Source organism: Monodon monoceros, unplaced genomic scaffold (assembly GCF_005190385.1).
Source record: "Monodon monoceros isolate NGI ecotype Baffin Bay Population unplaced genomic scaffold, NGI_Narwhal_1 Super_Scaffold_4, whole genome shotgun sequence".
NCBI lineage: Eukaryota > Metazoa > Chordata > Mammalia > Artiodactyla > Monodontidae > Monodon > Monodon monoceros.
Window position 1 is genome coordinate 56,434,130 of NW_021703781.1, and position 20,486 is coordinate 56,454,615.

The following is a 20,486-nucleotide window of genomic DNA, read 5'->3' on the forward strand; positions in this document are numbered from 1 at the left end:
GCAATGAATAAGAATTTCTCTTATTCTGTGTCCTCACCAGCATTTGGTATTGTCAGTTTTTTGGATTTTAGCCATTCTGACGCGTGGAGTGATATCTCATTGTTGTATCAATTTGCAATTCCCCAGTGACACATGATGTTGAGCATCTTTTCATATGCTTATCTGACATCTGTATCTCTTCTCCAGTGATATATCTTTGTTTTTGTTCTTCACCTCCTCCCCCTCCCCATTCTACCCCCCCGAACACAAAACCCCTTTTTCTTACATCATGGGTTCAGACAGTGTTTTCTGGCATATTTTCCTTTTGGTCACTTCTCAAGCCATTAAGTGAGTTAGTTCCCCTGTGTAGGTACTGGGTCCACATCTGAATCCCTCCATCTCGGTGGGTTTTAACTGGGGTTGGCCCGTGTGTTCTGTACCTTCTTTTCCCTAGTGATGGTGTCTTTCATAAAGTCTGTAGCTGGTACTGGGTAGGCTGGTAGCCTACAACTTCAATCCCAAGGTTCAAGATTGATATGCCCTCCAGTACAGACACTACAAAGACTGGTGTGCAAACTTGTCCAACAGCAGACCCTGGCAAGCTTAATCTTGTCTTAGATGAGAAATGAGTACATCAGGCTCCTTAAGGCCCCAGCCAGACCTCAAACTCTCTGTTTTAGCTGAACCAGCATCAAGAAGACTCTTTAAAGTCCAAAACTTTGCTGGCCTGTACTTTTCCTGTTCCATCCATTATTGTTGTCACTTTTTAGTTATAAATTTGCGTTTTTTCATTTACAAAGACAGACAGTTGAACCATTTTACCAAAAATGTTGGAAATTTGAGAAGGAAGAAAAAAAATCATCCATAATCCTATCACCTTTTGTTTGCGATCCTACGTCTGTCCTCATGATGATTTCTGTAAACAGTTCATTGTGAGTGATGCTGTGCCCAGTGTATGCAGGGCTTCTGTCTTATGTGAGTTTCTCAGTTTGAGACTAACATCTTCCAAGGCTTCCCTAGTACTTGGCTCATGCTATTTTCTAAATTCATCTGGCCCACGGCTGCTAGGATTTCCAAATTCTGAAAACAGCACTTTTGCTTGGGATGATGGCTCCTACCCATTGTCATGTTGCATTAACTACATCCGTTTCTTTTGCTGCTTGACTTCTCACAGAAGTGAAGAGCGGTTGAGGTAGTATACGTACCAACTGTGCTGGCCACCCACCTCTCAGTTAATACCTCCATCCTTTTAATGCAAATCACCGTGCATGGTGGTGGTAGTCCTGAGAGTGTGTGTTGTTCCTGTTGTTGTTTGCCCCTTAGAAAGTTGATCAGTGATTAGATTTGGTGATCACTGTCACCTGGAAATTAACACCACAAGCCTCCTTGTCTCTCCCTTTCTTGGGTGTGTGGATACAGAAGACTGAGACTGGGCTTACAGAGTGCCCCAGGTTCCTGGTACCCAAGTTATACAGCAGGTTCACAAGTATAAGCACAATTGCCAAGAGATAGGTAAGATCCTTCTCAGGTAATTGCCTGAAATAAATGAGCTACCATTTAGGACTTTTGAGGCTTTCTGCCATACATAGGAATCGATAATATAATAATACTGTCTGTTTGCAGCAGGATCTGATCAGTGGATCTAGGAGAAAGGATGGCCTGCTGTCCTTTCCTGGCATTGGGTCTACCAGGTGATGGGTGGGTACACTTGGTTCCCATCCAGCGTTAATCACTGGCCTGTCTTCTTCATTTGGAGGGTCAGCCATTCACTCATTACAGGGATAGTCGTTATTGGGGTAGTTCTGGGTATGAGGTATGTAGTAATGAAAAGCATACTCCTGGTCTGGTCTGGTCTTCATGGAGCCTCCAGTCTTTTGGCTGAAGTGTCCTTGAGCAGGGAAACAGTGCAGAGAGGTGGGCTGGTTACCGCCTCAGAACCTTAGGTATCACACGGAACCTCCCTGCCTCCTTTTCTGCAGTCTGTCCCTTGAGGCCTAGTGGGGGGGCTCTTTGCGAGCAGGAGTCCTGAGGCTCAGAAATGAGGCCAGGCCTATGTTTGGGGTTGGGCCATTTCCCCATTTGTAAGTGAGAACATGGGTTCATAGCAGCTGCTCAGAGGGATGTGGTTCAGTGGACTCCAGGCCCTTAACTAGCAGGTTAGTATAAGCTGGTGGCCTTCACAGGTCCTTTACCTTCCTACTCCCTCCCGTGTTACTCAGGCCTCTTGAGTCCCCGTCATAGAGCCAGCTTTGCCATAATAAGGCCAGTCAAGATGTTTTTGTTTCTCAAGTGCTGACCTCCATGTGATGCCTGGAGGTGCTTGGAGCCTTGCCTCTGACCAGCAGTTTCCCTTACTCTGATCTCAGGCCTTTCAGCATGAGGTTAGGAGCTCAGGAGCCATGCCTGTGGGGAGGGGTAACTACTAGAGAATGGGGCCTGGCCCAGGCTGCCGGTCCCAGGGCATCAAGCTGGCTGGCTGTACTTTCTGCCTGTGATGGATCTGACTCCTAAATGCTTCTGAAAAGCTTGATTGGTTAGAGGACAAAGCAGTGAAATCTGACAGACAACACCATGGCTTGCCCTAACCCCTTCTTCTTCCCGTTCTAGCTTTTTCAATATATCGGATTGCAGACATGCTGGATTCCCGCCCTCCTGGAGCCAGTCTGGCAATTTTTCATTCCCGTAGCCAGGGGTTTTGCACAGAGAAAAGGCCCAGAAGGAAGGCAGTAGATGAGCAGGGAGCCTTTGGGGTTTGAGCTTTACAGGAGCATTGCTAATGTGGATCCCTTAGTTCTATGCCAGCTCTGTGGCTGGGGGCAGTGTCCACACCGTGTCCCTCCTCTGCCAGCCAGTGGCCTCCAGTCTCACTTTAGTAATAGCCAAAGGCCATTGCTGCCAAGATTCTTTGATCCACCTCATCCCCTGCTGCTCTCCTTCCTCACTGTGCTCCACCCACTCTAGTCTGCTGCTGTTCCTCCAAAGTGCCAGGCAATCTCCTGCCTCAGGGCCTTTGCACCTGCTCTCCCCATGTCTAGAAAGCTCTATTCTCAGATAGCTTCATGCCTTACTCCCTCACCTCCTTAGGTCTTTCCTCAAATATCACCTTTTAGTGAGACCTTACCCGACCTCCTTATTTAGAATGGGAACCCTGAACCCCCCTCCGTGAAGCAGTATCACCTGCTTAATTTTTCTTTAAAGCACTTATGACCGTTTACCTTATTTTACTTAGTTGGCTTGTTTGTTGTCTGTCTGCCCTCCTTCCCACTAGAATGTAAGCTCCCTTAGGGAAAGGATGTATACCAGCTTTATGCATTGTTTCCCTGGTGCATCAACAAATATTTGTTGAAGGAATGAATAAATGAAAAACTAAAAAAACCTTGCTTTGGGATTTCTCTGGCTGTTGGGAAAGCATTCTCACAGCAGAGGCAAAGAATTCTTCTGGTCCAGCACCAAGTCTGAGCGTTTAGCTCACTCGGGGATTTCTTCAGTTTGGACCCATGTACTTGTAATAGGGTTGATACTCCATGGGCATTTTCATAGGAGTCAGAGCCTTTCTCTGGGAGGAGGTGTGTGATTTTGTTAAAAAGGTCGGAAGCTTGCTTTATCGGGGTGGGGGAGAACCCCCAGCACCTAGCACGGTGCTTGGTGTATGGTAATCCCTTAATTGATTTCCTGAAGTGTGTTTAGTGCACATTACCTTTTAAATGCTGGGGCTGTCATGGGAGCAAGACAGGCAAGATTTCTGTTTTCATGGATTTTACATTTTAATAGGAAGAACATGTAAAAATAAGAACAGTTTTAGATAGCGCAGGTGCCGTGTTGAAAATAAAGCAGGGAGGATGTGCTGCAGATACCCAGGGAGAAGTAGGGGTTGAGGTGGGTGGAGAGGTTGCGTTTAGCAGGTAATCAGTGACGGCTTTTCCTTGAAGACACATTTGAACTGAGACTTCAGTGACAAAGTGGCAGCCAGGGCTGTCATGTCTTGCAACTCTAGGGGCACCGTTCATAGTATTCAGTGCAATTTGTGCTCCCTGGAGTTGTACAATGCTCTGGTCACCCAACCGTGTGAAGATTGTAGGCAGTGAAAATTGTTAGTTCAGAGGCTCTGAGGTAGGAAGGACCTTGAGGTGTTCAAGGAACAGAAAGAAGGCCAATATGCTTGGGGCTTGGTAAGAAGAGGACAGCGGAGCAAGACGAGGTTGGAGAGTTTGAAGACAATACAAAGAACGTGACATTCAACAAATTATCTGTTATCTGTTGACTGATGAGGGAAGCAAAGGGATGATATTATGGGGGCAGGAGTGGGGTTTTAGGAAACTTTTCTGGTAATTTGGGAACTCAGCACTGGTGTGAAGGCAAGAGAACAGAGTTGAGTGATGGTTTTATTTCCCTAAAAAGAAAACAGCAAAGTGGCTCAAAGGAAATTCTATTAAGATATTTGAGTCTAACTTTGGCAGTGACCAAGAGGAAAGCTCATTGCTTTTTAATACTGTCTTATCTTGTTTGTCATTGAACGTCTCAGCCTAATTCTCTCTTTGGACAGAAATGGGAATATTATTATCATTTAGCATTTGCTCAGCTGTGACATGATGTGCCCATGTACAGAACACAATAAGTACAATCCTTGCTCTTGGGGAACTGAGATGCTGAAAAAGATTTGTTTCTTCCCATTACCCTCTTTCAGGTGTCTCAATCTGGGGTGGCCGACTTCCCAGAGTCCTGGAGGCTAGTGGGTGGACAGAAAGTCCTTGGGCAGAACGCCCTGGCTCTTGGGTCTGTAAGAAGCCCCCAGGCTGTACACCTGTGTGCAGACAGCACCTCGCTTCCCAAATCAGACTGTGATCTTGCCGCCATTGGCCTAGCCTGTCTTTTTTTTTTTTTTTTTAAAAGATCTTTGTATAGATGCTGCTTTAGCTCAAAGCCAAGAGTGGGGGATGTCATAGTGATGCCAAGAAACTCAACACCAGGCTCTTCCTTGGCCCAGAATTCCTATAGAGCACGGGGCAGGCTTGGAATCCCTCTGGGGACTGACCTTTGGGCTCTTTGGTGGTGGATGGGAGTAGAGGAAAGAAGGTACAGTCGGTCTCCAGTAGGGTGGGGTGATCAGCTTTCACCATTCTGCAGAGAAAGCGTCTGAGGCTCTTAGCTTGGTGCTTTTCTTAGATTCAGTTCTCAGTCTGGGAAGCTCTTTGCTCCCTGAAAGCCCAGGATAGAGTTAAGCCACCCTAAGTGTTGGGAGCCAGGTAGTTTGTTTAGCTGGGTTCTCAGCTAAATCAGTCCTGGGAGCTACTGTTTTTAAACTTGAGGAATGTTGTGGGAACATGGGACTTGGCTCCCAGCAAGGGATCTCAGGAAACATCTACTTGAGTAGGCAAATGCATTCCACGAGTCTGGTTGTAGTAGAAAGAGTATCTGCTACTCAGAGTTAAAACTCAAAGGTGCCTGCCCCGCATTGTAGACTCATGAGAATCCCAGCTCAGTGTGAGGGTGCAGAGTCTCAACTGATAATGGTTTTTCTCTTTCTTTCTTTTTTTCCCTTCCTTTAAGATTGTGCAAAATTAATATAATATAGCTGGAAGTGTTTTAAAAATCTTAACTGTCAGAATATTACCATATAAACATACTGGAAAAGAATTTTACAAAGTTTTATTACCTCGAATAGTACTTGTGTAGTCACCAAACACCATTTCAAAACAGCTCATGAAGTATCAGTAATTGTGAATTGTTCAAAATAAAAACATAATCTTTGCAAATGTTTATTTTGTAATTGTTTACTGAATTCTGTTGTAATGGCTGTCACTCAAAGCATGGAAGCAGTCAGGAAGAATCTTGGGCCTGGTTTGAGGGATCCAAGGTCAGGAACTTGGGCAAAGCTGGAAGGTCCAGGCAGCTCTTGAAGGATGGGGCTGATTAAGCTGCAGAGTCTAGAGGGTAGGGAAGCTAGAGGCATCTGCTGTTGTTCTCAGGGAGAAATGATGAGCAGGACTGCTTCTACTGAGCACTAAGCAAGGGAAGGATGAATACTGGCTTCTCTGTTTGGGTACTTGCTGGTGCTGGACCCTGTGCCATCCATTAAAAGCCTCCCAACTGCCCTATGAAGCAAATATTCTTCTCCCAGTTTAATAGGTGAGGAGACTCCAGGGCACATGGAAATTAACTTGCCCAAGGGTCAGCTAGCAAGTGGTGGAGCCGGGCTTTGTGTCAGCTCAGGTGACCTCCACTGCCCGTATGCTTGCCTATATCACTGGACTCTTCTCTAGCATCTTATTAGGACCCTAGGGTAGTACAATTTTATGCAGTTTCTTCCCTAAGTCCACCCTGGGACCTCCAGAGGGCTCAAAGAGCCCAAGAGCCCGAGACTAAGAATCTCTTGTGTCTCCCTTCCTCACTTCCCAGCTTCCCTGCACTGCTGGGCCGGCTCACCACTCTGCCTGAGCCCTTCAGCTCATAACCTTGGGCTGGCATTTGCCTCCTTATCCCTTGCCCAGTATTCTAAATCTTGTAAAACTTTGCCTCTTTTCTCAGATTTAGTCTAGTTAGTAAATATTTTAGTCTCACTCTGTTCCCTTGTTCAGCAAGCCTTCACTGAGCACTTCTTTGCGAGTCACTGGTGGTGCAAAAAGGGGCACATCCAGTCCTAATGGGAGAGGTAGGAAGGCAGTTACAGTACAGCAAGGAGGGTCCTGTGATGGTGGTTTGCACAGGAGTAAGGAAGAGTGGTAGGTGCCCTATATCGGTCAGGGACTCAACAAGAAAGAGTTTGGTACCTTCAAAGTAGGATAACTGGGGGAGGGTTTGTTTATAAAGGAAGGACACCATAGAGGATAGTGCACTAATGCAGGGCTAGTGGTTGGCTTGGCTGCTGCTCTCCTAGCGCTGAGGGGACCAGAGGAGGGAGTGAGATTTGAGAACCTAGAAGGAAAGAGTTGTGTAGAGTGTCCCTCCTCAGAGTGACCTTTAGCACTAACCTTCAGTCGAGGAACATGGCCAGCCTCAGGTAGTCTCAAAGGGAGGGAGCCCTGATCTCCCTCTCCTTCCTCCCTCTGATTTCCTTTAGGGCTTCCACTGGCTGAACCCAAGTGGAAGCCAGAAGGCTCAGAAGCCCCACAGAGGTCAGCCTTAAAGGGCAGAGAGCAAGGTGGGTGTGTTGGTTTTCTATTGCCGCAATACAAATTACCACAAATTTAGTAGCTCAAAACAGCACACATAATCTCACATCTCCTCTGGGTCAGGGGTCCAGGTGTAGCTGAGCTGAGTGTTCTGCTTAGGGTCTCACAAGGCTGCAATCAGTGTCAGCTGGCCTGCATTCTCATCTGAGGCTCCATTGGGGAAGTATCTAGTACTTCCAAACTCCCTCAAGTTATCGGCAGAATTTCTTTCCTTGCAAGAGTCCTGAAAAGTTCTTCAGAGCCAGCAATGGTGATAGCAACTGCTAGCAAGACATGGTCTTACATAATGTAACATAATCATGAGAGTGATATTCTATCACCTAGCCATGTTCTGTTGGTTAAAAGCAAGTCCCAGGTCCTACCCGCATTCAAGGAGGGGGGATTCCGGGACTCCCCTGGTGGTCCAGCAGTTAAGACCCCGCACTCCCAATGCGGAGGGCCCGGGTTCGATCCCTGGTCAGGGAACTAGATCCCACATGCCGCAATTAAAGATCCCGCATGCTGCGACTAAGACCAGTGCAGCGAAATAAATAAATAAATACTTGGAAAAAAAAATGGAGGGGGGATTCCACAAAGGCATGAACACAGGAGGCAGAGGTCGTGGGGGCCACCTCGGGATCTGTCTGCCATGGTGGGGATGGACCTAGAAGAGCAAACCGAAGATACTCAGCACAGGTACCCAGCTCAGAGAAGGTAACACCTGAGCCTTCCTGAAGATGAGCAGAGGGCAGAGAAAAGGGGAACAACCTGTGCAGAGTCTCAGAGGTGAGGAAGTCATTAGTGTGTCAGGGATCTGCCAGTCATTCATTCATTGTGAGGCCGAGGAGGTGAGGGGGACCCAGTTCCCGGTGGTCTTGTTGAGAAGTCTGCACTTTACCCTGAAGGTTTGGAGTGGGGGTGGGCGTTGGAGGATTTTTTAGCAGGGGAGAGGTACATCATATCCCATTTTGAGAACATCAGAGTGAAGAACTGAATAGGGCAGGAGGCAGGAGATCAGTGAGGAAGAGCAGTGTTGGCCATCCAAGTGTAGGATGAAGGGAGTATAACCAACATATTGTAATAACTTTAGATGAAATATAACCTTTAGAAATTGTAAATCACTATGTTGTACACCTGAAACTTACATAATACTGTACATCGACTCTACCTTAGGGAAAAAAAAAGGACAACCCATGGTGTGGCAGTGAGGATGGAGAGAAGAGAACAGATTTGAGAGCTGCTGAGGAGGGAGGAGGAAGTGTCAACAGACCTCAGTGACTGCCAGCCTGGCTGCACAGGAGGACAGGGAGGGCTGGAGGATGACTCCTGGGATTCTGGCTTAGTGGCTGTACTAGTTTCCTATTGCTGCCATAACAAATTACCACATTGATTGTCTTACAGTTCTGGAGGTCAGATGTCTGACATGGGTCTCACTGGGCTAAAATCAAGGTGTCAGCTGGGCTATATTCCGTTTCCTTTACCAGCTTTTAGGGGCTACATGCCTTCCTTGGCTCATGCCCCGTCTTCCAGTTTCAAAACTGGCAATGCAGGCCAAGTCCTCACGTCACATCTCTTTGACCTACTCTTCTGCCTCTCCCTTCCACTTTTAAGGACTCGTATGGTTACCTTGAGCTCACCCAGATATCATCTAGCATCTCAAGATCCTTAATCACATCTGCAAAGTCCCTTTTGCCATGAAAGGTAACATACACAGGTTCCACAGATTAGAATGTGTATATCTGGGGAGCCATTATACAGGCTACCATAGTAGTACTCGTCTTCAGTTAGAGAAAGATGGAGAAGGATCACGTTTGGGGAGATACTGAGTTCAGATTTGTATGTACTGAGTTTGCGGTGTCTGAGTTTGGTCCTTTGCTTGGGGATAGATTTGGGAATCCTCAACACAGACCTGGTGCTGGAAACCATTTTATGAGGTTACCTGGGGAAACTATGTGTGGTAAGGAGGTGGCAGGAGCTGAGCCCTGGAGAAAGCAGGGCTCTGGCTTTTGTCCCTCTTTCTTCACCTAGAAAGTCCCCTAGGGCACAGATAGAGGCCATGCATGGGGAAATGCTCACATTCTGTTTTCCCTAGTGAAGTGGTTTCCAGTGGTGCCCTCTGTTTGCCAGGCAGCTCTTTATTCTCTGCATGGGTGTAAGGGGCAGAGTAGTGGCCAATCCCAGGGTGTCATGGGGCTTGGGCCAGCACTGAGGGCCTTGGAGCAGACTGACCTTCTCAAGAAACTTGGTGCAAATAGTAAAGGCAGCTGGTGCTCCAAGCATGTGCTGGAGTTTGGATATATGGTCCTTGCACTTGCTTGGTGTTGCCCTGGAAGGCAGAGAGCTTGTGGAGAAGAGACAGGCAGCCTCCTGTGCCGAGCCCTAGAGCTACTGGAGGTCTTCGTTTCAGTTCTTTCTGTAATCGCTGGGTCCAGCTGGGGATGTGTGTGTGCACTTGGAGGGAGGACACCAAAGGAAAAGCTTTTCTGTCTGTTCCCCTGGGACGGGACCTAGAGGCTCCATTCTTCTGGGAGAGAATATCCAACTCAGTAAAGCAGGGAACAAAGCCTGATCCCAAGGAGGAGGGCTGGTTGGAAGGGAAGACCAGCCCCAGGATAAAGACCTGTTTTTACCCAGTTCTCCAGCCAGCCTGGAACCAGTGGGTAGGGGAGGAAGGACAACAGGAGCTTTTTTTTTTTTTTTTTTTTTTTTTTACGGTACACGGGCCTCTCACTGCTGTGGACTCTCCCGTTGCGGAGCACAGGCTCCGGACGCGCAGGCTCAGCGGCCATGGCTCATGGGCCCAGCCGCTCCACGGTATGTGGGGTCTTCCCGGACCAGGGCACAAACCCGTGTCCCCTACATCTGCAGGCAGACTCTCAACCACTGCGCTACCAGGGAAGCCCAACAGGAGCTTTTGTAGGGAATGAAGTGACATCAGTCTTGATTCTGGAATTGGACTGGGCTGTCCTCCTGTGCCATATGTCTCCAGAGGAAAATGGTCCCCTCTTCCTGTTCTTCTGACACCAGCACTGAGCTTGAGACTGAGCCACAGTCTGTAGACCTGACTTCAGAGGTACTACCTTCACAAGGTCAGTGGCATTCTTAGCTGGCCCAGCGTTTCTTGCTTCAGAAGTATCCAGGCCACCCTTAGAAAAAGTGGGCACTGACCACAGGACTCTCCTGTCATACCATGAGTGTTCAGTATGGACACTTAGCCAACAGGTTCTGTGAGAAGCCTGGCAGGCTAGATGGGCAGATACAGTAGTGAACAAGACACAGTCCTGCCCTTGTGGGGTTTACAGTCTAGACTGGAGGGCATAAATGGTAGAAAACTTCGAAAATACAAAGGAGTTTGAAAAAGAAAAATTGTATTGTGATAGCCACGATAATATTCAATAATTTTATTGCATTTTCTTCCTTTTTCTCATATATTTTTACATTGTGTGTGTCAAATATTTTGGATCACACATTATAGTAAGTTTTGTTTCATGCTTTTTTGAAACCATTTGTTTCTAGTAAAATATATATAACATGAAATTTATCATTTTAATCATTTTTGATGTATTTAGTGGAATTATTATTACCACCATCCATCTCCAGAACTTTTTCAACTTCTCAAACTGAAACTCTATACCCATTAAACAATAACATCCCATTCACCTCTTCCCATAGCCCCTGGCAACCACCATTCTATCTTCTGCCTCTCTGAATTTGACTACTCTAGGGACCTCATGTGAGTGGAATCATATAATGTTTGTTCTTTTGTGACTAGCTTACTTTACTTAGCATAATGTCTTCAAGGCTCATTCATGTTGTAGCATGTGTCAGAATTTCCTTCCTTTTTAAGACTAAATAATTTTCCATTGTATGTATATAGCACATTTTAAAAAATCCATTCATTCGTTGATGGACATTTGGGTTATTTTCACCTTTGGGCTATTGAATAAAGCTGCTGTGAACATGGGTGTACAAAATCTGTTCAAGTACCTGCTTTCATTTCTTTCGGTTATACCCAGAAGTGGAATTGCTAAATCATCTGATAAATCTGTGTTTAATCTTTAATCTATGTTTATTTTATTTTTTTGAGAAACCGCTATACTGTTTTCCACAGTGGCCGCACCATTTTATATTCCCACAAGTAATGCACAAAGGTTCCAATTTCATGACCACTTAAAAAAGTTATTTATATTTTTATCTTATAGTTAGAAGTAGGTGAACAGCAAACAATAGAGGATATAGAGTGGGGTTCTGACTTATACTTCCTGTTCCTCCTCACCAGTTAGAGGCGGAAAACTCTTTGCCTCTCAAAACTCAGGGATTAGTCCTCCTGCTTTCAAGAAGTCTCATTTTGGGCTTCCCTGGTGGCGCAGTAGTTGAGAATCTGCCTGCCAACGCAGAGGACACGGGTTCGAGCCCTGGTCTGGGAAGGTCCCACATGCCACGGAGCAGCTAGGCCCGTGAGCCACACTACTGAGCCTGTGCGTCTGGAGCTTGTGCTCCACAACAAGAGAGGCCGCGACAGTGAGAGGCCCGCGCACCACGATGAAGAGTGGTCCCTGCTCGCCGCAACTAGAGAAAGCCCTTGCACAGAAACGAAGACCCAACACAGCCAAAAATAAATAAATAAAATATAAAAAAAAAGAAAAAGAAAATAAACTTGTTAAAAAAAGAAGTCTCATTTTTAATGACCATGTAATGTCCCACCACACAATGCACCAGAACTGATAATACCCCTACTTGTAGAGTATTTAGATTGTTTCTAAATGTTTTATAAATACCACAGAATATATTTATAGAAAAAGCTTTTTCCAAACACAAGAGGGAAAAGCTGCTACCCCTCATATATACATAAAATAAGGAATTGGCTCATGTAATTATGGAGGCTGGTAAGTCCAAAATCTATAGAGCCAATGTTACTAGGTCCATTACAATCAGTATGGAGTCATGGATTTTTACTTTAATAGGTTATAATTTGTTAATACCATTTGTTTCGATGCTCAAATTGTCCTAGATTTGGCCAGTGGGAGCCCTTCAGTTTGGCTTCTCTCTACTTTTGACATGTTCCCATCATTCTTCAAGTACTTACTTACCTTCTGGCACAACGAAAAGTTCCAGGCTCATTTCGTGCTTTCCCAACCCTAGATTCAGCCATTTCTCCAGTGAGCTCTTTTCTTTTAATGGCAGATGGTATTTAGGCACCAAAATCTGAGTGCTAGGAGTTATCATTGCTTTTGGGGTGTCACTTAGTGGAGAGAGCTAGGAAATACACACACATATATCACACCCACACCCACATCTTTATCTATTTCTATATCTATTCCTCTCTTAAATACCATATTGATACCTTTAATTCCAAAATTATACCTATGAGGCTCATTCTGTCCATCCTTTTTTATGTATTTCTAACTTTGAAATGTTTACCAGTTTTTAACATTTCTGACAATGAGAGAAACCTGGCTCTCATTATCCACAGTACATTTACACAGAAGGTAGTTTCAGAATTACCAACTCATAACACTGCAAAAAGTAAACCGACTAACCAGGGTTCAGTATTTTACTGTACTTTTTGGCTTTAGCCTGATGACATGTGGTCAACATACTGTGTACGTAAGGTACTTGGGTGGCTTCTTTTTTTCCCCTCTTCAGTGTGGTTATATTGTTCATTGAAGTACAGTTAAGTTCACTAATTTATGTTTGTATTACATTTAGCATTTTCCTCCATCCTTGTTTATTTTGAGTATGTGAAAGCATTATCGTTGATCCAAAAAAATGTATATTCAGAAAAATGTCATACACTCATACATCCCACACCACATAGTACTTTCCACCTGATTCCCTCCTATTGCTATTGCCTGTAGATAACCAATCTTACTTCTGATTTATCCTTCCTGTGTTGCTTTTTGCAGAAATGAGCAGATACATGTACATTTTCCTGTCTTTCCTTTTCTGTTCCTCAAAAGGTGGCATGCTATAGTACTTGTTTGTTGTTTTTACTTAACAGTTTCCATATCAGTTTGTAGAGCTCTTCCTCATTCTTTCTTATATCTGCATAGTACTCTTCGGACCACTCTCCTATGAATGGGCATTTAGTTGCTTCCAATATTTGGGGATCACAAATTCTTAGAGTGGGATCGCTGGGTCAGAAGGTAGACAGTATGATGGGAGTTCCCTGGTGGTCTAGTGGTTAGGATTCTGGGCTTTCACTGCCGTGGCCCAGGTTCAATCCCTGGTCAGGGAACTGAGATCCTGCAAGCTGTGCAGCATGTCCAAAAAAAAAAAGGTAAACAATATGTAATTTTGTTAGGTTTTGCTAACTTCCCCTCCAAAGAGGTTGTACTAATTTGTATCCCCACCAGCAACATATGAAAATACCTTTTTCATAGCCTCATCAATAGAATGTAATGTCATACTTTAAAATTTTTGCCAACCTGGTAAGTGATAATGGTATCATTGTTTTTTTAATTTGCTTTTGAGTTGCAAATGAGTGAGATTGACCATCTTGTTGTATGCTTAGGGGAATATATCTATAGCTATAGTTTGTGAATTTTTTTTACTATTAGTTCTTTGGATTTTTTTCCCTTCAGGTTTTAAAAACAGCTTTACTGAGATAAAATTCACATACCATACAGTGTGTGGTTAGTGATTTTTCGTATACGGTTTAGTGGTTTTTAGTACATTCAAGAGTTATATAACCATCATAACTTAAAGTGTACGGTTTAGTGGGTTTTAGTATATTCAAGAGTTGTGTAACCATCACCATAAACTAATTTTAGAACTTTTTTTATCACCCTCAAAAGAAACCCCACACCCATTAGCAGTGACTCTGCATTTGTCCTTAGTCCTCAGCCTGAGGCAGTCACTGATCTACTTTCTGTTCCTATAGATTTGCCTATGCTTGACATTTTATGTAATATAAATATATAATATATTACAAATTATATTATTTATCATATCACATACATGGATTCATACAACATATGGTCTTTTGTAACTGCCTTCTTTCACTTAGTGTGATATAATGCTTATAGTGTTCCAGGTGGTTTCTGAATATTTAATCCTCACAACAACTCTGAAATAGTTACTGTTATTATCCCCATTTTATAGATGAGAAAACTGAGGCATGGAGAGGTTAAATATTTTGCCTGAGGTCACACAGCAATAAGAAGATGGGCTTTGGAGTCAGGCAGACCTCAAGTCTGAAGTCCACCACTTGCTTACTGGATGACTTATAGAACATTACTTAAACTCTCTCAAGTGTCTTTTTCTCATATGTTAGTTAAATGAGGATAACAATGGCTGAGTCACAGGGTTGTTGGAGAATTAAATAATATGGCATCAGAAAAATGCTTAGTACAGGGCCTCAAACTTAGTAGGTATTCAGTTAATTGTAGTGGTTATTAGTAGATAGAGCTAGGTAAAGGCCTGGCGTACTTGACATGGTTGGCCCTGCTTCCCCTAGCATTTAGGTGTATCTGAGATGCCAGCTTTTTTTTTTTTTTTGATATAATTCATTTTTTGATATAATTTTTTTGATAAATCTCACACCATGAGATTCACCCTTTTAAAGTGTACAATTCGGTGCTTTTTAGTATATTCACAAGGTTGTGCAATCATCCCAATTATTTAATTCCAGAACATTTCCATCACTCCAAAAAGAATCTCTATACCCATTAGCAGTCATTCCCCATTCTCTCCTTCTCCAGCCCCTGGCAACCACTAGTCTTTCTGTCTCTGTGGAGTTGTCTGTTCTGGACATTTCATATAAATGGAATCATACAATATGTGGTCTTTTGTATCTGGCTTCATTCACTTAGCATAATGTTTCCAGGGGTCACCCATGTTATAGCAAATAATCAGTACAGCATTCCTTTTTATTGCCAAATACTGTTCCATTGTATGGATATACTATGTTTTGGTTATCCGTTTATATGTTGATGACATTTTGGTTGCTTCCACTTTTTGGTTATTATGAATAATGCTACTGTGAACATTAGTGTACAAGTTTTTGTGTGAAAAATGTTTTTGGTTCTCTTGGGTATATACCTAGGAGAGGAACAGCTGTGTCATACGGTGTATTTAACTTTCTGAAGAACTGCCAAACTGTTTTCCAAAGCAGCTCTGCCATTTTACTTCCCACCAGCAAAGTGTGAGTGTTCCAGTTTCTCTACATCCTCGTCTACACTTGTTACTGTCTGTCTTTTATTTTGGCCATCCTAGAGGGTATGAAGTGGCACCTCATTGTAGTTTTGATTTGAATTTTCCTAATAATTAATGGTGTTGAGCATGAGATGCCAACTTTTAGGTCAGCTTTTTCTGCTTACCCACACTCTAGAAAGTCTCTCCCAGGTTCCTGTTTGTCTGATTGGTACCTTCTTAATCAGGTGCTTTGGGGGAGACCTTTGGGCAGGTTCCAGTGGTTGCACAACTATGTCAGGATTCAAGGCACATGTTTTTCCTGTTGGCAGGTTTAATGTTACTCTTGAGGCTGGCACAGCCATTGCCTAGGCTCACTAAACTGTTGGGACAAAGCCAGCTTCTCCCTTGAGCACCTCAGTGAGTAGGATCAGAAGTTCTTGAGCTGGAAACAATCTTGAGAGGCCGTCTCATCCATCCTTCTGCAACAAGACAGTTAGAACCCCTCCCTGCCAGATTGGGGGGGATCTGTAGTATATTCCTTTAAGAATCTCTGTAGGAAGAAATTCCACTGGGCCCCTTTCCCACCAGCCAGTATTTTAGCAGCCTTCGGTGTTAGATTCTTTGCTCTGACCCAGATCCCACCTTCTGCAGCACGTGCCGATTTCCTCTCATGCTTTCCTTTCTTGGAGGATACGCGAGACAGCTGCTCTCCAGGAGGGGCTTCATCGTCTGGTCAGATAAATCTGCTTTGGCTGGAGAAGCCCTCACTTGAGGGAATGCAGACCAGGCCAGGCCTCTCCAGGGGACCTTAAAGACTGAATGACCTTGTCACTGGGCTATTGCCTGAGCAATCTGCTTTGAAGAAGAGGCCTTCTGACAGGCTCCAGGTTGTGTGTTTATCCTGAGGCTGGGCCATTCTAAACTCATGTTTCAGAGTTTAGAGGTTGCATCCAGCCAGCCTGGTGGGTGGTAATCAAACGCAGGTGGAGACCATCTGGCCAGACCTGTCTGTCTCAGCCAGCCGAGTGAGGGCCGGCCTGCCCACCGCAGAGCTGGCCCAGAAAGCACCCCGTGTGGAGGCAGATGGCGTAGAAATGCATGTGCGTGCATGCACACCCATGCATGCATGTGCGTGTGTGCACAGCCCTCGCTGCTTGGATGCATGTGGCTACTCTCTCTGCATCTGAGGGTTCACCCCATCGCACAGTCTGAGGAGCATGTTTCTTTTAGTCTGTTTCTCAAGTTTTTGCGGTTAGAAATCATGTATTTTTCTTGGCCTGAGATGAAAGCCCCAGGAGTAATGGTCTAATACGTTTTACAAAGCTGCCTCTAATTGGCGGCTGCTTGAAATCTTCCCTTTGCCCTAGTGACCCATCTCCCTTTGTAGGGTTTTAACTCCAAGTCAGTCTTGCATTACCCCAGGTTTTCATACCCCTCGCGAGCCTATAGCCCTTGGGAGGCAGCTCTTAACAGCCTCAGCTTGCTTAGCTATTCCCTCAGCCTTTCTGCATAGAATTGCCCCCAAACAGGGCAATTCAGCAAGGAAGGAAAATACCTTACACTGCATCCTGCCAAGCATCTCTAGCCCGGTCTCCAAAATTCTAGGAGTGTACCCCAAAATGGAGTGTGCCTCCCACAATTATAGATACTCAGAGAAAATAGTGATTCTAAGGCTTCCTTTTCAGTCCTTTAGAGAACTTAGCTTACCAGAGGTGAGCTCCTCACTGCAGCAAGTGCAGGAGTGCTGGACCAACTCGGGTACACAAGCAGGGCTAGCCCTGGTGTCAGAGCTTCTGAGATGTTAGCACCTCTTTCTGCCCACTCTCCCGGCCCGGCCCCTTGGGGACGATGATGGTGATGATGGGGGAAAGATGCCACGTGGAATCCCAGGGTTGGGCACTGACTGCATCACTGCCCCTTCAGCATTCTCCCTTCTGACTGCCTGTTCCGGTAGCTTGGCGCGCAAGGAGGTGTTGGCTGTCATCTTATTTTATGGCTTGTATTTGTATGCTGAGGAGTTTAAATGTGTATAATCATTGTGGCTCATGTTTGTACAAGATATTATTACTGAAAATTATATCATGAACATAGTTTAACTTTTAGCCCTTCCCATGCTGGCAAGCCTCCTGTAACTCTCAGGAGCCCCTCCCTGAATGCTTCCCTCACCCCAGGAGGTGCCACCACCAACCAGCCTTGCTCTCTAATCCACATCATTTCCCTCTCTGGCAGAAGTCCATTTCAGGGACTCCTGTGGAGACTCAGCCTCCTGGGGGTTTCCTAGCAGACAGGGAGGCAGGCACTGCTCCCCCTGCCTCATCTCCCTATGATGTTTGTGGCCATCATCATTCTGGGCCACTTGGGGATGGGAAGGGAGGGCAAACTCTGCTTCCTCAAGGTTCCAGTGATTGAAGAGTACACACAGGGTGCCAGGTTTCAGGAAGAGCACGTGCTGATTGATGAGTGCATGTGGGGTGCTGGCTTTCAGGAAGATCATGGACCCTCCCAGTATTTGGATATTTGGAATCTGCTTTGGGACCCATCCTCAAATGCTGAGTTTGGAGGCCAGCCAGTTTAGCCCAAGGATTGTCCCCTTGTGGGGCAGGGTGGAGGTGGGAGTGGAGAAAGGGTCTCATCCTCATAGGGCATACAGTAGGACATATATCCTTAGCAAACTAAGTAGGTGCTTATTAATAGCTTGAAGGAATAAAGAGTGTAAGGGTTATTTTCAGTAATGGAAATCTTCCCTTTGCCCTAGTGACCCATCTCCCTTTGTAGGGTTTTAACTCAATCATACAGAAAGGAATGTTCCAGAGCCACAAAACCTGGAACTTGTAATTCAGAGTACCAGCAGGGGAATTTGATTGGCGGGGCTGAGGTCACACACATGTGCTGTAGCTGGCAGGAGGGCAAGGCTAGAGTTCTTGTTCCATATTGGCTATCGAGGTCCTTCCTCCCCTCAAGGCTCAAGATTCTTCCGACTAGGGGGTTTGGATGCCGAGCCTACCCAAAAAGGGGAAGAACTTTAATTAGACAACAAAACAGTGTTTTCCCTAAGGTAGTTAAACAAAAAACATTTGCTTTTTATTCCTTCCAGATTCACAGGAACAGATGGACCTAGTGGTTTTGGCTTTGAGTTGACATTTCGTCTGAAGAGAGAAACAGGGGAGTCTGCGCCCCCAACATGGCCAGCAGAACTAATGCAAGGCTTGGCCAGATATGTGTTCCAGTCAGGTAAGAGCCCCAGGAGCTGGCTGGCGTGCTTGTCCTTTCACCATGAGCCTGCTTGGCTTGGGAACCTGAAGGTATATTTTGATGTCCGTGGAAGGACCTTTCCTGGGAGTGCTATACCGCATTTGTACTATAAGGGTGGCTTGTTTCCTGGGTGGAAAGCTGCCTGGGCCATGGGAGGGAAGGATATGTCATATGACCTCCTGCAGCAGGAGTCCCTGACACCCTGAGCCTTGGTTGCAGTCTGCCAGCCATACTTCTGATTCCCAGAGAGCCAAAGGCCAGCTCAGCATGGAGCTGACCAGCACTTTCTCTGTCTCCCCCTTTTCCCACAATTAGCACTCTTTCCTCCCTGATGCCAGTGGCCTAGCCACCTCCATTTCTGGGGCACGAGCACACATGTTAATCTTGGATAAGTCTAGTGTTCACAGTAGAGGATAGGGCAGAGAGAGAACGAATTACCTTGAACTTGCTCCCTCACAGTGTGAACGGGAAGTTGGAATCAGGCAGGACATTGACAGTCAGAAATATGGTTTGATTCACATGATTCAAGTGCCCTCCAGGGGATGGTCCTGTGCCCCTGGTGCCCTTCTGGAGACTGCTAATATGGAACCGGAAGTGGGGACTTTTGTGCTGGGAGCCTTGGTCGCATGCTCCTGACTCAGCCTGCCTCTAGTCCTCAAGTGGGATGAAATGTTGGAGTGGAATTCAGTACCTTTTATGGAGGGTTTCATATCATCTGAATGTTTCTGTGTGGTTAATTGCTCAGAAACATTTCCCATATGACTTTATATTTTGTTTATTTGGTTTGGTAAGTAGTTTTCAAATGAAAGCCAACATAATTTTATCCAACTCTTGCTCTTTGACTGTCATAGATAGGAGCAGACTAGCATCTAGGCCAGAGTCTCTCAAAGTATGGTCCTTGGACCCCTGCATCAGAATCAGCTGGAGAGCTTGTTGCAAGCACACATTCCTGGGCCCCAGAGGAGACCTCTGACTTAGAATCTTTGGTGGGTGATGGTTCCCAGATGCTCTGGTAGAGACTAAATTTGGAGAACCATAGCTCTGGCAACTTCTCTGAGTATAGTGACTTTTTTTTCAGCCTTGAGTAGGCTATAAATTGGGGGTGCAATTGACCATGTAGGTTGAAACCCTCTGTCCTCGTTTCAGACCCCTGGGGGTCAGTTGTTGGCTGGTTGGCCATCATGTAATGGGACTGACTGATCCTTAACTACCGTCTATCATTGTGTGGCCTATGGGATAGTACCCTTTTGAAGGCTACAGTGGGTCTTCTGTAAGCAAGGGTTCCCAAACCTGGCTGCTCATGAGATCCTCTGGGATCTCAACACACTGAGTCCCAAACGCTCCCGGAGGGCTCTGATTCAGTTGGTCAGAGGTGGGACTGGGGCATCTGTTTCTTAACCAGCTTCCCGGGGGATTCTAATGCAGCTGGTCTGGGGATGTTGTTTGGATTCTAAAGGACTGTTGATGGGAAGAAGTATCATTCACAGGGGCAGGGGAAGCAGGCTGCTTGAAGCAGCTGGCTCATGTGATTTGGTACTATCCTAGCGTCTAGGTCTGCACAATCTTTTTTTTTTTTAAGATTTATTTATTATTTATTTTATTTATTTTTGGCTGCATCGGGTCTTAGTTGTGGCATGGGGCATCTTTCGTTGTGGCATGCAGGCTCTTCGTTGTGGCACGCGGGCTTCTCTCTAGTTGTGGCGTGCGGGTTTTCTCTTCACTAGTTGTGGCACACAGGCTCCAGGGCACGTGGGCTCTGTAGTTTGCGGCAAGTGGGCTCTAGTTGAGGCACACAAGCTCAGTAGTTGTGGCACATGCATGGGCTTAGTTGCCCCATGGCACGTGGGATCTTAGTTCCCTGACCAGGGATTGAACCCGCGTCCCCTGCATTGGAAGGCGGGTTCTTTACCACTGAACCACCAGGGAAGTCCCCTGCACAATCTTTTAATGTTTTAAGATTGTGCCAGGAGT

The 20,486-nt window shown here is 45.5% G+C and overlaps 1 protein-coding gene across 5 annotated transcripts in view; it reads left to right on the forward strand.

Moving 5' to 3' along the window:
- Positions 1-20,486, forward strand: part of SUFU (SUFU negative regulator of hedgehog signaling) — a 108,755-nt gene that overhangs the window by 14,801 nt on the left and 73,468 nt on the right. For all 5 annotated transcript variants that reach the window (XR_003790570.1, XM_029201269.1, XM_029201271.1 and 2 more), the window contains exon 3: positions 18,358-18,494. Coding sequence is in view for 4 of the 5 variants with exons in the window: in XM_029201269.1 (XP_029057102.1) it covers positions 18,358-18,494 (137 nt within the window). In the remaining variant the exon portion in view is untranslated. The remainder of the gene's footprint in view (positions 1-18,357; positions 18,495-20,486) is intronic.